Consider the following 13244-nt stretch of genomic DNA (forward strand, 5'->3'; position numbering starts at 1 on the left):
TTCAGAAAGCAAAGCAGCATTTCACAATCCCAAAAACGTAAACAAAAAGAATCCCTCCCCTCCTACCAAAGATTATATCTGTTTCTTTTTAAAGAAAAGTTCACCCATTGTAAAATCACTGTCAGTGATCATCCAGTGAAAACATTGTCTTCACAGGCCGCAGGAATTAAAAAATTTAAACGAATCATAAGTATTTTTCAAACCTAATTTTAAACCTCATCAAAATGGATTCAAATTCTTGCTACAAGAGCTCACTATGTCAGCACCATATGATAAAAACATTAAGTATCTAGAACAAAAAGATTTCAAACTTCAGGAAAAACAGACGGTCATCTGTACCTTCAAGACTAATAATAACATTAATAATAATAATTGTAACTGCTTGCCCCTGYAAATATGCATGTCCTCCCATATCTTACCGCCTGATCTCTGCATCACTAAATCCTTTAATATTTTCTCGAGGAATAGTTCGTGGTCTTCCACGTTTTTTTGGTCTTTTTCTTTCTGAAATGGAGTCACTATCAGATCCAGAGTATCTTCTACTCCTACTGCGCCTTCCTTCACTGCCATTGAAGCTGATCTGGAATTCCAGAGTAAGCAGTTAAAAGCCAAGTGAGAAACAAATACAAGCAAATTTTACCTACTCTGTCAAAAACCTGTATTCAGAAAATGAAAATAAAACCAACTCAAACCCCAATAGCAACAGTAACACAGTACTACAATTTAGTCAGAACCAAGAAAAACCTGTTTTGCACAGTTTCTCATCCTTGGAAGCATGTATATTTCTTCAAGTTCTTTTTGTCTTTCCTCCTCTTCTATTCTTCGTCTCTGGACTTCCGGAATGATTTCTTCCCAATTTCTTGAATTTCTTTCTGGTTCTAACTCAATATCATCTTCATCCATATTGGAGAAGTTGGCCACCTTGTATATCAAAATGTATGTATTTTTATCAATTCTACACATGACACTATTTGAAAAAGACTAATTAACTACTATTTTATGGAAACAAAGTCACAGATGTCATATTTTATGCACTTACACACAAATGGACTAGTGTATTTTATCTATTTATATATGCTATTRTTTTATAAGATATTTTAAAAACTTCTAAATACAGAATGTTCCATGAAACAGTCTCTAATGAAAGTATTTTTGTTCATTTAGGAAAGACAGACTCCTTTCAGCATGGGCTACGATGAGATGTGAGAAAAATCTTTTTCTTCCTTTAAAAGTTGACTAATCTGGAATACTTCATGAAACACCCCTCACAGCTGTATGATTGTTATTTAATTTCCTTCAAAACGGGGCTAACAACATTTGACTTAATATGAAACTAATAATATTAAACTAACCAAACATTAATACCATGCAGCTATTAAAATACATTGCAAATGAGTGATCAGCAGGAGAGCTATCAAATAATCTCCTGAACTAAACAGACAAATCCTGCTTTGCAATTTTTTTTTTTGCACATACAATGTGTTTAACTTGTAACACTTAAAAATACCTGGCATTCCCCCAAAGTTTACATTGGGGCTAAAAGCAACTTGGAAAAATTATCAATTAAAAAACTCTAACGATATATATTGCATATATATTACATTAAGCATACTATAGCTACTTAATAACAACTGCAGTAAATAAACCACAAAACTAGAATTCTAATCATCAACACATTCATAAATACATCTCATTCTATATCAAAATGCATACTGTATTTTTAATTGTTTATACTGATGGTAGATATCATGTACAGGTGAAAATACATTTTATTAGAAAGTCATGGGGATTTGATTTACTGAGGCATCTATTTCCAAAGAATGAAGAGACAGATACATACCAGAGAAATAGTACTGTTTACAAAGGAWGGTATAACTACAGCAGGAAGGAAGTAACCTACCTTGAACTGCGAAAGCAACTCATCTCCTACAGTTAATGGACCTGGTTCATTTTCCCGAGTTTCAGCCCTTTTCAAGATTTCATCTATATCCATTTCCTAAGGATTAAAAAAAGTAAAATGTTTCTCTTTACAATGAAATAATTCATACGTATTTTCAGCTGTTTCATATATCAAGTCCAGAAGCACTACTTACTTGAGGCTCCTGTTCTTCCCCTTCAGGTTCTTTAAAAAGTTCCTCAGCACCAAACTTTAAAATCGCTGACAACTCCTCCTTATTAAAAGGTGTTGAGCTGAAATAAATTATGTTTCAGGAAAAACATTTTAACTTASTAACTTGGGAAAGATCTCTACAATGGTAAGTCAATTAATCTTTTACTTTAATGTTAAATATAAACATATTTACATTGATACATTTGAGATACAGCTTTAATATGCAACAAAAAGTTACAAAGACTTTGCATCTTATTTAACCTTATTTTTGCCTTTCATTTACAAGTGAAATATTCTTAAGGATAAGTTAGTATAGAAACAAAGACAAATATACCTTGAAGGAGTAGAGCCTGTATGTAGCACAGTTTTCCCTGTAGTGTCCATTCTTTGAATTACTAAATGATCTAACACCATTTTTTTCTTGGCTCGTTCAAGAATATCTTCTTCTACTGATCCTTTTGTGACTAGTCGATAAATATTAACCTATGTGTATTTAAAAAAAAAAAAGCAGAAATCTCAGTCTTCATTAGATAACTTGTGAATTTATTCATGGGTTTCAAATGTGAAACACTAGTTTAATCATATCACTACAGTCTTTACATGAACATAAAAAAACCCCAAATTCATAACCTTAGACCTTCCTTTTATAAACTTTAGTGACTTAACACAAACATTGCCATAGGCAATAATGTCGTATTTCTGACTGTTACTGTATGTCCTCTATAAGAAGGAAACAATCCTGTAGAGAACTAAAATATTTAAGCAAGGGGATGTGCCTGATGTAGCAGTTATTTTGTAGAATGACATGATGCCAATGAATGTAAGATAGGCAAGTCCACAACTTTTCTCCCTGTCCCACCTAAATTCCACAGCTGCCGTATTATTTCTTCCTGTATACAGACTTAGAAAAAAAGAAATAAGCATTACTAACATTTGTGGACATATGCAGAAAGTGTTATATATTTTTCAAAAGTACATGAGGACTGAATGGTGCAAAGAGTGGACAGTTGATACACAGAAGTCTGGAGCTTAAACTGCGTGTGTACCTGTTTCTTCTGTCCAATTCTATGTGCTCTAGCCTGTGCTTGGAGATCATTCTGTGGATTCCAGTCAGAATCAAATATAACCACAGTATCGGCAGATGCCAGGTTGATACCTAATCCTCCAGCTCTGGTAGACAGTAAAAAGCAGAAGTCCTGAAATCATATAGCAAGAAACCGTTTTATATACAATTATATGCTTGTAATATTACTAAACTTAATACTTGTAATAGTCCTAAAGGAAACAACATACTTTATGCAGTATGTGGTGCAGACTACAAAATTATGTACTACCAAATCTGTAAGTACTCTATGCTTAAAGCTTCTTTAAGTCTAAAGCAAACACTGATTACCAATTTTTTTCAAAAACTATTAACTTCTCAACAGTTTAAAGGAAGCAGCACCCTCAATGAGGATCACTGAGCAAGATATCCCTACAAAACAAAGTGGCCAAAAAATACCAATGCCTTACTGTCAAAGCCTTGAAAACAAAAAGCCTCTCCCACCCTCCCTGCCCCAAGCCCTGGAAGACTCAACAGTCACGTCAGAGCAGGGAAAGCACCTGAGCCTACATGTAACTGATTAAGAGACAGGAAGTAAAAATGTTCTGACAGGTTCAATGCTGTTCAACATATTCATGAACAGTATGAAAATAGGTATGCAGCAAAGTGAAAAAACCCCATAGACAATATAAAATTATTGAATCAGAGGTAACTATGAAAGACTGCAGAAAAATTTTGAGACATGCAAAAAACCAATATTTGAAATTCAAGCTAATGTAAATCAGGTTTAAAAAATCCCAAACAAACCCAATTTTAAATCCAGTTACAGGAAACAACAACCACCAAAGCCAGGAAAGAGTCCTACATTTCCAGGTTGTCCTTAGTTCAGCAATATAAAAACAAAATCCCTTCCAAAATGCTATGAAATTTTAAGAAATAAATAATAAATAAAACTGAGAGCACTGGGTTTTTTTTTCTGCACAAATACATAGTTTGACTCAATTTTAAAAATGCACACTTTAAATTCCTCTTCATCTCAAAAAAGGTACAGTGGAACTGCAAAGATTTCATAAAATGTCAACTATGTCTATGCAAGAAATTTGAAAGAGAGTTAGCTTTTATATTTAACAGAGTTCGGTCCTTCTCCCTCCATAAAGCAGAAACACGCTCAGCAGCAACTAACAAATGCTATCTTCAAATACCAGTTAAAGAAACCAAACAAACTAAACCCCAAAACCAATGACCAACAAAACTACCTCCCCTCCCCCAAAGGCGCCAATGTAGGACAAAAGATTTAAGCTGATCAAAGGTATGGCATGACTTGCATAATAGGAGTGCTAAATACRGTACAAATATTTCTGTCCAGAATCTAAACAATCGTAACAGATGCCTATATATTCACAGGTTGCTCACAATTGCTAGAAATCAGTTCTTTACTATTCTTTTTCCACAGCATGTAAACAGGGGGCAAGAAATCAAGAAATTGTATTTGAAACAAGTAAAATATGATTGTTTGTGCAAAGATATATGAAGTTAGTTCTGCCCATTGCCAAAGGATTTTTGGATACTAACTGCTTGTTTAAGTTCAGCATTCTTGCAAACATTGTTAAATTTTATACAAGAACGAAGGTGGAGTTAGAATTCTGCAGCATTTATAAGAGCAATCAGCTATCATTTTCCTAATTCATGTGTTTTTTACCTAACCTCTTTTTAAAAAAAAAGGTTATATAAACTTTATACTCTAGGCAGTGGCAATGAATTTTTAAACTTATTGATATATTTCTCACTTTTTCAGCCATCCTTTTCTGTGCAATGTCTTTTTATACTTACTGCAAAAAAATTAAACAGGAAAAAAATACTATACCTCTGATCCTTCTGCATTAAAATGATCCAGTGCTTGTTTCCTCAATTCACCTTTTATAGATCCATCAAGTCTCTACAGAGATTGAGAAATACAGTTAAAAAGTAATTCTTACACTGTATTCAAAATCAGAGCAACTTGAATTCTGAGCTGCCAAAACTGTTACATGAAGGAAAAAGAAACATAAATTAACACCTCACATAATTCTAAATTCATCTGTTTCACTTCAAAGTGCCGTTTCTCATAGAGGCAGTCCCTTTCTAGGAAAAGAATGAGTTTTCTTCTCTGTCTCCCTAATCGAAGGGGTAAAGGTCATATAATCACAAAGTTGAAGGGACAGCTGAGAGCCATCTTGTCTAAACCCCCTACTCAGGCAGGGACAGCTAAAGTATGATGCCCAAGGTCACATCCAGGTAGCTTTTGGACCTCCACAAAGACAGAAACTTTGTCACCTCTGAACAATCTGTTCCAGTGCTCTAACCCCTTCACAGTAAACAAAAGGATTTTTTTATATTCAAGATCAAAGCTTCTCAGCTCCTAGTACCAGCAAGCTTCTTACCTGAAAAGGAAATTGACGATATTTCAGATATTCTGCCAGGATGTCCAGCATCCTCACCATCTGTGAGAAAATCAGGACTCTGTTGCCACGTTCTCGCAGACGAATTAGTAGCTTGTCAAGAAGGATTAGTTTCCCACTGCTACGTACTAAATGCTACAAAAAGCAAGAAAAATGTTTTGCAAAATAATTTCATGTCAACACTAATACACACTGCGGTTCGTTAGACATTCATTTGAAGTTTGCTCTTCTTCTTAGTGCTGCGAGCAGAGAACAGACAAATTCTGACTTTCCTGAAGAATTTTGCAGTTTAAAACATCCATACAATAATATATAATTAAAACTGGGCATATTTATTTAGTGAATTCTCTAACTGATAAATCTCTAATCTGATCAAATTTTCGTATCAAATTAAGGAACAAAAAATATCCCCCTGTAAAAAACCAAGATATACATTTTGCAGAAAACCTGGGTTTCCTTAATAGACTTCAGTGAGAACTAATGAGCTGCCAGAGCACTATAAAATTCCGTAAAAATTACGGATGTAAAACTTCACTCTTTAATTAAAAAGGGTGACAGTACCTGTAAGGCCTCCTGTTTATTATAGAATTCATTATCATCTGGTGGTTTAATGAGGTAGCAATGGTTACAACACTTCTTGAGTTCCATCATGATGTTCAAAAAGCCTGAGGTACTGCCTTTTGAACCTTTGCTGAGGGCTTTATAATTCCTGGTTAAAATCCACCTATGAAATAAGATGTACAATATTAGTGATTCCAAATGATATGGGGAAGCAAGACAGATGTAATCTCTCAAACTATAAACAAGCTAAAGAAAAAAAGCATCTCCCAAAGAATATATAAACATACCATACAAAAGAAACTACATGAATAGGCATTAGACCAACATAATTCCTAAGCCCTTGCCTCACAGAATTTTATCACTATGAAACCCTATAGAAGCCTCAACTTCCATACAGTATATAAAAACCACTGTAATTCAACGAATTGTACATAGATATATCACTGAACCAGCACAATATATGAAGAGTTGGTCCATACTTGTAGTATTGCTTCTGCAATGCACTCATTTCCATCCTCAAAATTTGCTCAACTTTAGCAGGTAAAGACTTTTCTACATCTTTTTTAACTCTTCTCAGCAGAAATGGTTCAAGTTCTTTGTGAAGACTTGCATAACCATACTCTCTCCCTTTGCCATGCTCCTCTTCAAAATCTTCCCATGAGGAAAACCTTCAACATAACAAAGTATGAGTGCAAAATAGTGACATACACTAAATGATCTGATGAAGCAAAATTCACAAAGAAAGGTAACACAAGCACAGAACATATATAAATATACCACAAAAGCACATCTACATTTAGATATCTTCCCCACTCCCTTCTGTTTTATCCAATTTCTGAATTTTCACATCACAAGAAATCCCAAATATTGTGCCTGTAAATAGAAGAACAGAAAATAACAGCAGAAGAAGAAAATCTTGGAAAATAGAATTCTCCAAAAATACCTATAGAATGAAAACTTCTGATTTCACAATGCAAATGCAAACTTCTTTTCCTGCAAGATCACTTGTTTAATGGTTACAGAAAACTGCATTTTCACATTTTATCAAGACAGCATAAAAAGCAAGAGAGTGTGCAAGAGAACAAGAATCTACTTAAAATATGTCTTGCAGCTTGTACAGTCTAGCTGAAGTGTAGCTATCATCTCTGCTAATAGACTAGAAGAACAGATATTATGCTAAAACAAATGCATAATGGCTACCCAACCTCAGTGGCTTTGCCTGTAATGTTCTGAGAAGCCACTAAACTACTAAACAGAGCTATAGTACTTGGCATTTACAAGTTGTCTGACAAGGAACATGTGCTTTCACACATGAGCTCTAGTTTACCTTACGTTTAAATAGGTCAGTAYAAAATCAAGTCAATACAATGAGCTTAATGTACACAAAACATATGGGAGAACCAGATATCTGATTCATTTGCAGGGTATTTGCCATCTTGATACAAGTTTGTTTTCATTAATAGTACTGAAGACCAGAAAGATTCCATTCTTCTTCCCCCAAATTTATATGGTTTTCCTCTTAGACTAAGATGAAGCCTTTTTCCCAGGTTCTGACCTATATATCAATCTATTATTTTTGCAAATGGAAAAAGGTGACAACTGCTACCAGCATTGCTTACCTAAAGCAGCGTGAAAAGATATCTGCATTTACTTTATATAAGATATTTAAGCTATCTTTCAGTACAATTGCCTCTTTCTACAGATTCTCAAATCACTGCACTACTTTGCCATAAGAAACTTGACAAAAAACTCTTACTTTTCTGGCATGATGAAGTGCAATAAAGACCAAAGCTCTTTAAGGGAGTTTTGCAGAGGGGTTCCAGTAATAAGAAGACGATGGTTAGACTTAAAGTCTATTAAAGTTTTGTACAGAAGAGAGTCGTCATTTTTTAAACGATGAGCTTCATCAACTCCTATGAATGCCCAATTCAGACCACCAAGGAATGACTTAAAAGAAATAGAGAAGGGGGGAAATGTTATACAAATAATCACATTACATAATTTCCCACATTATATTATCAAGCTTGAAACACAATCACTTCCTGGTTTATTTAAATAAAATATTGATAGCTGTATGTTTTTAGCACTAATTGTGACTTTTACACTTGCCTCGTTAAATGAAAAGCTGTGTAGCCATCCCAAGAAAGTAAAAATTAAATTTATTATTTTAAAAAATGCCCAGAAGTCTGACCCACACTTTTTTACATGGCAGGATAAAAAATTATTATTTACTTCTTCCCATACAAATAAAACAAAGCAAAAATGTTCGGTTTCTTGAATATCTGTAACAACTTCCACTGTTATGGGTATTAACAATAACTCTGTATGTTAGCACTACACAGATAGTATTAACACATATACATATACTACTGTCTGGGCAATATCACTGAAAAACTATATGGAATTGCCCAGTTTTGTATCATATTTGGGGCTAAGGATTGGGTTTGTTTTCAGTTCCCTGATTGTGGTCTGCAAAGAAGCAGAGCTTGAAGGTGGGAGGGATAGATAACACTAATGAGACTCTCAAGCAAACTGAAGAAAATTAAGTGTTACGCACCTCACAAAAAGAAAAAAGACTGATGGCCTCATCACACATACATAAAATCCAGAAGTGCTTAAAATAAGAAAACCCCCCACAAGAAATAAAAACCAAAACCCCAAACCACACACTATTGTACTTCTAAAACCAAAAACTATCAGACCTTCTGTAAACATAATGGGTTATAAACCAAATGAAAGTGTAAAGAGAACTGTGTATTGGGGAAATTATTATCTCCCCCCAGAAGTGCAATTACCTTATCCTTTAGCAAAATTTCATATGTTGTTAGAAGTATGTTAAATTTCAATCGTTTGGTCTGTGGATGCATCCATTCATGAGTTCTTATCTACAAAAAGAATCAAGTAAACTATAAGCTGCAGAAAAAAGGTCTTGCTGACTGGAATCAATTTAAGTACTGCAAGGATGTAGACATTTAATAGGACAAAATAATACAACAAAAGGGAAGGCAAACGCACACATATGTAACATTTGATATATATAAATACGTATATATAAATATATATGCAAACATACATATATATATGTACACTATACATATACACACAAGATTACCAACRKTAAGAAAACAAACAAACAACCTTTCAGGAAATAAACTAAGATCATGACCGGCTTTCTTTCATACTTATTCTCTATACTATATCCACCTAAATAATCACAAGGCAGAAGATAATTGATTTTCAAATGCAAGACAAAACTTTTAATTCTGTTCACTATCAAGCAGAAAGGAAATCTCTCACAAACATTAACAGGAGATCACAATCTAAGCTTTCAATCTGCATTTGAAAGGTTTCAGCAAGTATTTGCTAAACAGATAATAAGAATATGAAGTCAATCTTGTCTACATACAAGACTTTCCAATGACAGCAGAAATACTCACCATATTTCTGCTAGTTATATCTCCTAAGTAAACTACAGCATTCATCTGAGGAGCCCAGGTTTGAATTTCTCTTTGCCAAGACGTCAAGGTAGAAAGTGGCACAACCAACAAGAAAGGCCCATACAATTGGTGCTCATGAAATACATAGTTCAGAAAAGAAATTGTTTGTATTGTTTTACCCAGACCCATTTCATCTGCAAGAATACAGCTATTCCCTCTAAAAAAAAAAAAAAGAAACAAAACTATTTAGGGGAGGTGTGGAGAGGGGGGAAGTTACGATGATAAGAAATTATTATCTTTTGAGCACAAAACCCACCAATAGAAGTTTTTCAAGATTTGCTACTATACATTTTGAAGAAATCTGTTTATATTACTTTTCCATAAAAATATTTCCAATCCCTCCTACTTTTTTTAACAAAAAAAGCTTGCAAGTAGTCCTCGAGTCTAATTTTAGAAGTATAACACTGATGTTGGCATTCCAGAAAAGAGTGTTTGGGTTTTCTAGTTTTACTCTTTTCTTATTTTCTTTTTTAAAAATATGATTTATCCCATTGAAACGAAAAGCAAAGTAATGACAGATCTTAGCTCTTTTTTTTGAGAATGACCACACAATGGTCATTTGGTACTACTTAAAGCAAAACCAGTCCCCACAGACCACTGCTTTGAGCTTACCGTATGATAGTCTCCTTCTTCAATAAAACAAACAAAATCCATTTCAATACTTCACAAATGCTTGCAATTTACAAATAAATTTGAGACTATACTTACTTGCACCATGAGTGAGCAAGCCAGTTCAACCCATTTAACTGATAATCTCTTAACTCTAAACTTTCATATCCTCCAATATAAGAAGGTTGCTTCTTTAGTGCTGCAAACCGTGGCCTTTGTTTAAGAACCTATGAAAAGCAAATTGATCATCAGTCCTACTACTGTTTGCAGTTACCGAAAGGTCTTCCTGAAAAAGTAACAGAAGGTATTTACTAGGGTCATCAWCTCTAGTTTTTAGCCATCAATGAAAACTAGGCCATATAAAAACACCAAGTAATTTGCAATTTGAAACTAATTTGATTGCTAATCTAAATCTCACAACATGAATGATACTAACTCAAAGTTTCCTTTTAAAATAAACTACAATACTAAACAAACCCATTTCTGAATGCAAATAATGGAGGYGAATGACATCTACAAAAACCTATTTTCAGTAGGGCTATTGTCCATACATCCTATTATGTATAATTATTGCTAATCTGAAAAAACTTCCAAAAAATTCATAATATGCATTTTATATCTGGATTAAAAAAAAAACAAACATATTTTTACAACTGCAACTGATGTGGTGGCTTGAACTTGGCCAACAGCCAAGTTCCCACCCAGTTGCTTACTCAATTCCCACCCCAAAGGGACAAGTGAAAGACCTGAAAAGGCAAAAGTGAGAAAAAAATTGTAGGTCAAATCAGCTACTGGGTGAATGAAAAACACCCACCCAATCACAACAAAGCAAAGGGCAGAACGCGAGTCACACATTAATTCACCAGCAGACCGATGACCAGCAGATATCCATTCAGGAAACAGCCAGCCCCTACTCTGCCCATTCAGTCTTGCTCAGTATGACATTAAATGGCACTGAGCACTCTTTTGGTCAGTTGGGTATCAGCTGTACTGGTGTATTCCCTCCCAGCTTACTTATGGTGGGAATGATACAACACTACACAGAGAAGGCCCTGACACTGTCAAAGTGCTGTTCAGCAACAGTAACAACCCGTGTTAACAAAATCATTTAGGTCACAAATAGGTCACACTTAGGTCACAGGTACAGAGACCGCCCTGAAGAAAATTAACTCTATCCCACCCAGTCAGACCCATTAGAACTGATTATAAACCCATTGTGTATACACAGTCACCTTGCAATCTTTAAAGGGAGTGGTCTTGGACTGATTTCTGCTGAAGTACTCATCAATGCGTGCCTGAAACTTTTTGGCAATGAGAGCTCCATCTTCCCAGCTACATTCGGAGTAAGGCAGACCCTGCCACTTACAATAGTAGTCTGGATAACCAGCAGCTGATTTCTGATTTGAGTGAGCTGCAGAAATGAATCAGAGATCTGATCAGAATTTTCTTCTGTATCTTATGAAAACATTCATTTTAGGTAATAATACAACAGAAGCTAGACACATACAGACAGTATGATAGCTCTTCTATGTGCCTTAAGTTTTGTTCAGGATTAAAATGTTTGTGATAYCAACATTCTGCACTTATTAACTATAAATATGAGAGAATTGAGAACATTCAAACCCTGACACTGTTTTCTGTCCACAAGTTTGTAACATACCAATTATTCTTTCCACTATCTGATATTGTTTATGTAGATCATCTGTAAGCTCCTGCTGGCAGTTGTAATACTCGACATCTTCTGGAGAAGCGTTTTTCAGCCTGTGGTGGGAATTAATTTACAACACTTATTACACCATACAGTTCTAAAACGAAGAAAATTCAGCAACTCTGAATGTAATCATCCCAGGAATCCTGCTGGGAAAGCTTTTTTGAAGAAACAATTTAAAAATTCCTACTACAAAATGGCTGCATCTGGCCTAAGTAACTCACCATTAATGACTGAAAATTATTGTTGAGAATAAGTTTTTCCCATTACTTGCTTGACTAGTACTACTGGCAGTTGTAGCAGCTGTGTCTCTGAATAAACAGTACACTTTACAGGCTATTTTTCTGGAACTGCATTCAGGGMGGCTTATTCATCTTATGATTAGTTGCTAAAAATCCCACCAGCATTAATGGACTATATTAAACATGATAATAAAAGTGAACACTCAAAAGGTGACTTTCAAATGCATGTATTTCTTCATGTTTTTGTTCTCAGGCTTCAGCCTCAGGTTTCAGCCAAAAAAACTGCATTCTGCCAAGTAACCTGTAATGGCTAATGCATCGAGAAAACACTGATCCTAGGAGCAATTCCTGAAGAACTCCAATCAAAGAATAACGCAAAAATTATTTATTTTGAAACATTGCCCATCTTGTTAAAACTCCATTTGTGACACACATACACACACACACACATACACACAAATCAGGTTCAGAGAATTATGTTACAGGAACATGAAAAGGGGCTTCAGCTTGCAAAGGTTTTGTCTTCCCATTGCACAGACACGCAAAATTATGTCCTCAAAGCCAGGTAACAGGTATCAGAAACACAACAAAGCACCTATATTATTTCAAAATACGTATCATAAGAAGATTCACCATCGTTTTGTTTCCTGATCCTTTTTCTTGTAATTGTCCAGTTTCTTCATTCCTTTAACATTTTGTTGCTTCAGTGTTTCCTCAGTTTCCCAAGTGTTATGGATGTGGGACCAACCTTTCCATTTAATAAGATACTGTATTTCTCCTGGCTCCTTTGACTTTTCAAACCCAACATTTGGGTCACCATCTGCCTCAACTGCATATATGGTGGTGGCAGCACCTGTGGCTGAAACAGAAAACACATAGCATGCCTTGAGTAAGTGCGCATTGTCCTAAGTTAACCAGTTAGAAATGTGGTAGAGAAAGTAACTGGTGGTAATTTTAGATGAGCATATACTTGACTAGCATCTACTGCACTCATGCCATTACTACTATTTGAAAAATTATGATGTAGATACGTTAAC

General features: G+C 34.8%; 1 protein-coding gene across 2 annotated transcripts in view; it reads right to left on the minus strand.

The window, feature by feature from the left end:
- The window catches only part of CHD1 (chromodomain helicase DNA binding protein 1), a 53125-nt gene that overhangs the window by 15051 nt on the left and 24830 nt on the right, over positions 1–13244 (minus strand). For both annotated transcript variants that reach the window (XM_057381874.1, XM_057381873.1), the window contains exons 8-24: positions 12841–13066; positions 11918–12018; positions 11490–11668; positions 10357–10484; positions 9589–9805; positions 8947–9036; positions 7908–8098; positions 6631–6819; positions 6152–6314; positions 5573–5725; positions 5017–5088; positions 3157–3306; positions 2445–2593; positions 2094–2190; positions 1901–1996; positions 745–921; positions 420–580 (exon numbers count right to left, since the gene is read on the minus strand). In XM_057381874.1, the coding sequence (XP_057237857.1) occupies positions 420–580; positions 745–921; positions 1901–1996; positions 2094–2190; positions 2445–2593; positions 3157–3306; positions 5017–5088; positions 5573–5725; positions 6152–6314; positions 6631–6819; positions 7908–8098; positions 8947–9036; positions 9589–9805; positions 10357–10484; positions 11490–11668; positions 11918–12018; positions 12841–13066 (2539 nt within the window). The remainder of the gene's footprint in view (positions 1–419; positions 581–744; positions 922–1900; positions 1997–2093; positions 2191–2444; positions 2594–3156; positions 3307–5016; positions 5089–5572; positions 5726–6151; positions 6315–6630; positions 6820–7907; positions 8099–8946; positions 9037–9588; positions 9806–10356; positions 10485–11489; positions 11669–11917; positions 12019–12840; positions 13067–13244) is intronic.

This window comes from Malurus melanocephalus, unplaced genomic scaffold, assembly GCF_030028575.1.
Source record: "Malurus melanocephalus ecotype Western Australia unplaced genomic scaffold, MMel_1.1 scaffold_538, whole genome shotgun sequence".
NCBI classification, from domain to species: domain Eukaryota; kingdom Metazoa; phylum Chordata; class Aves; order Passeriformes; family Maluridae; genus Malurus; species Malurus melanocephalus.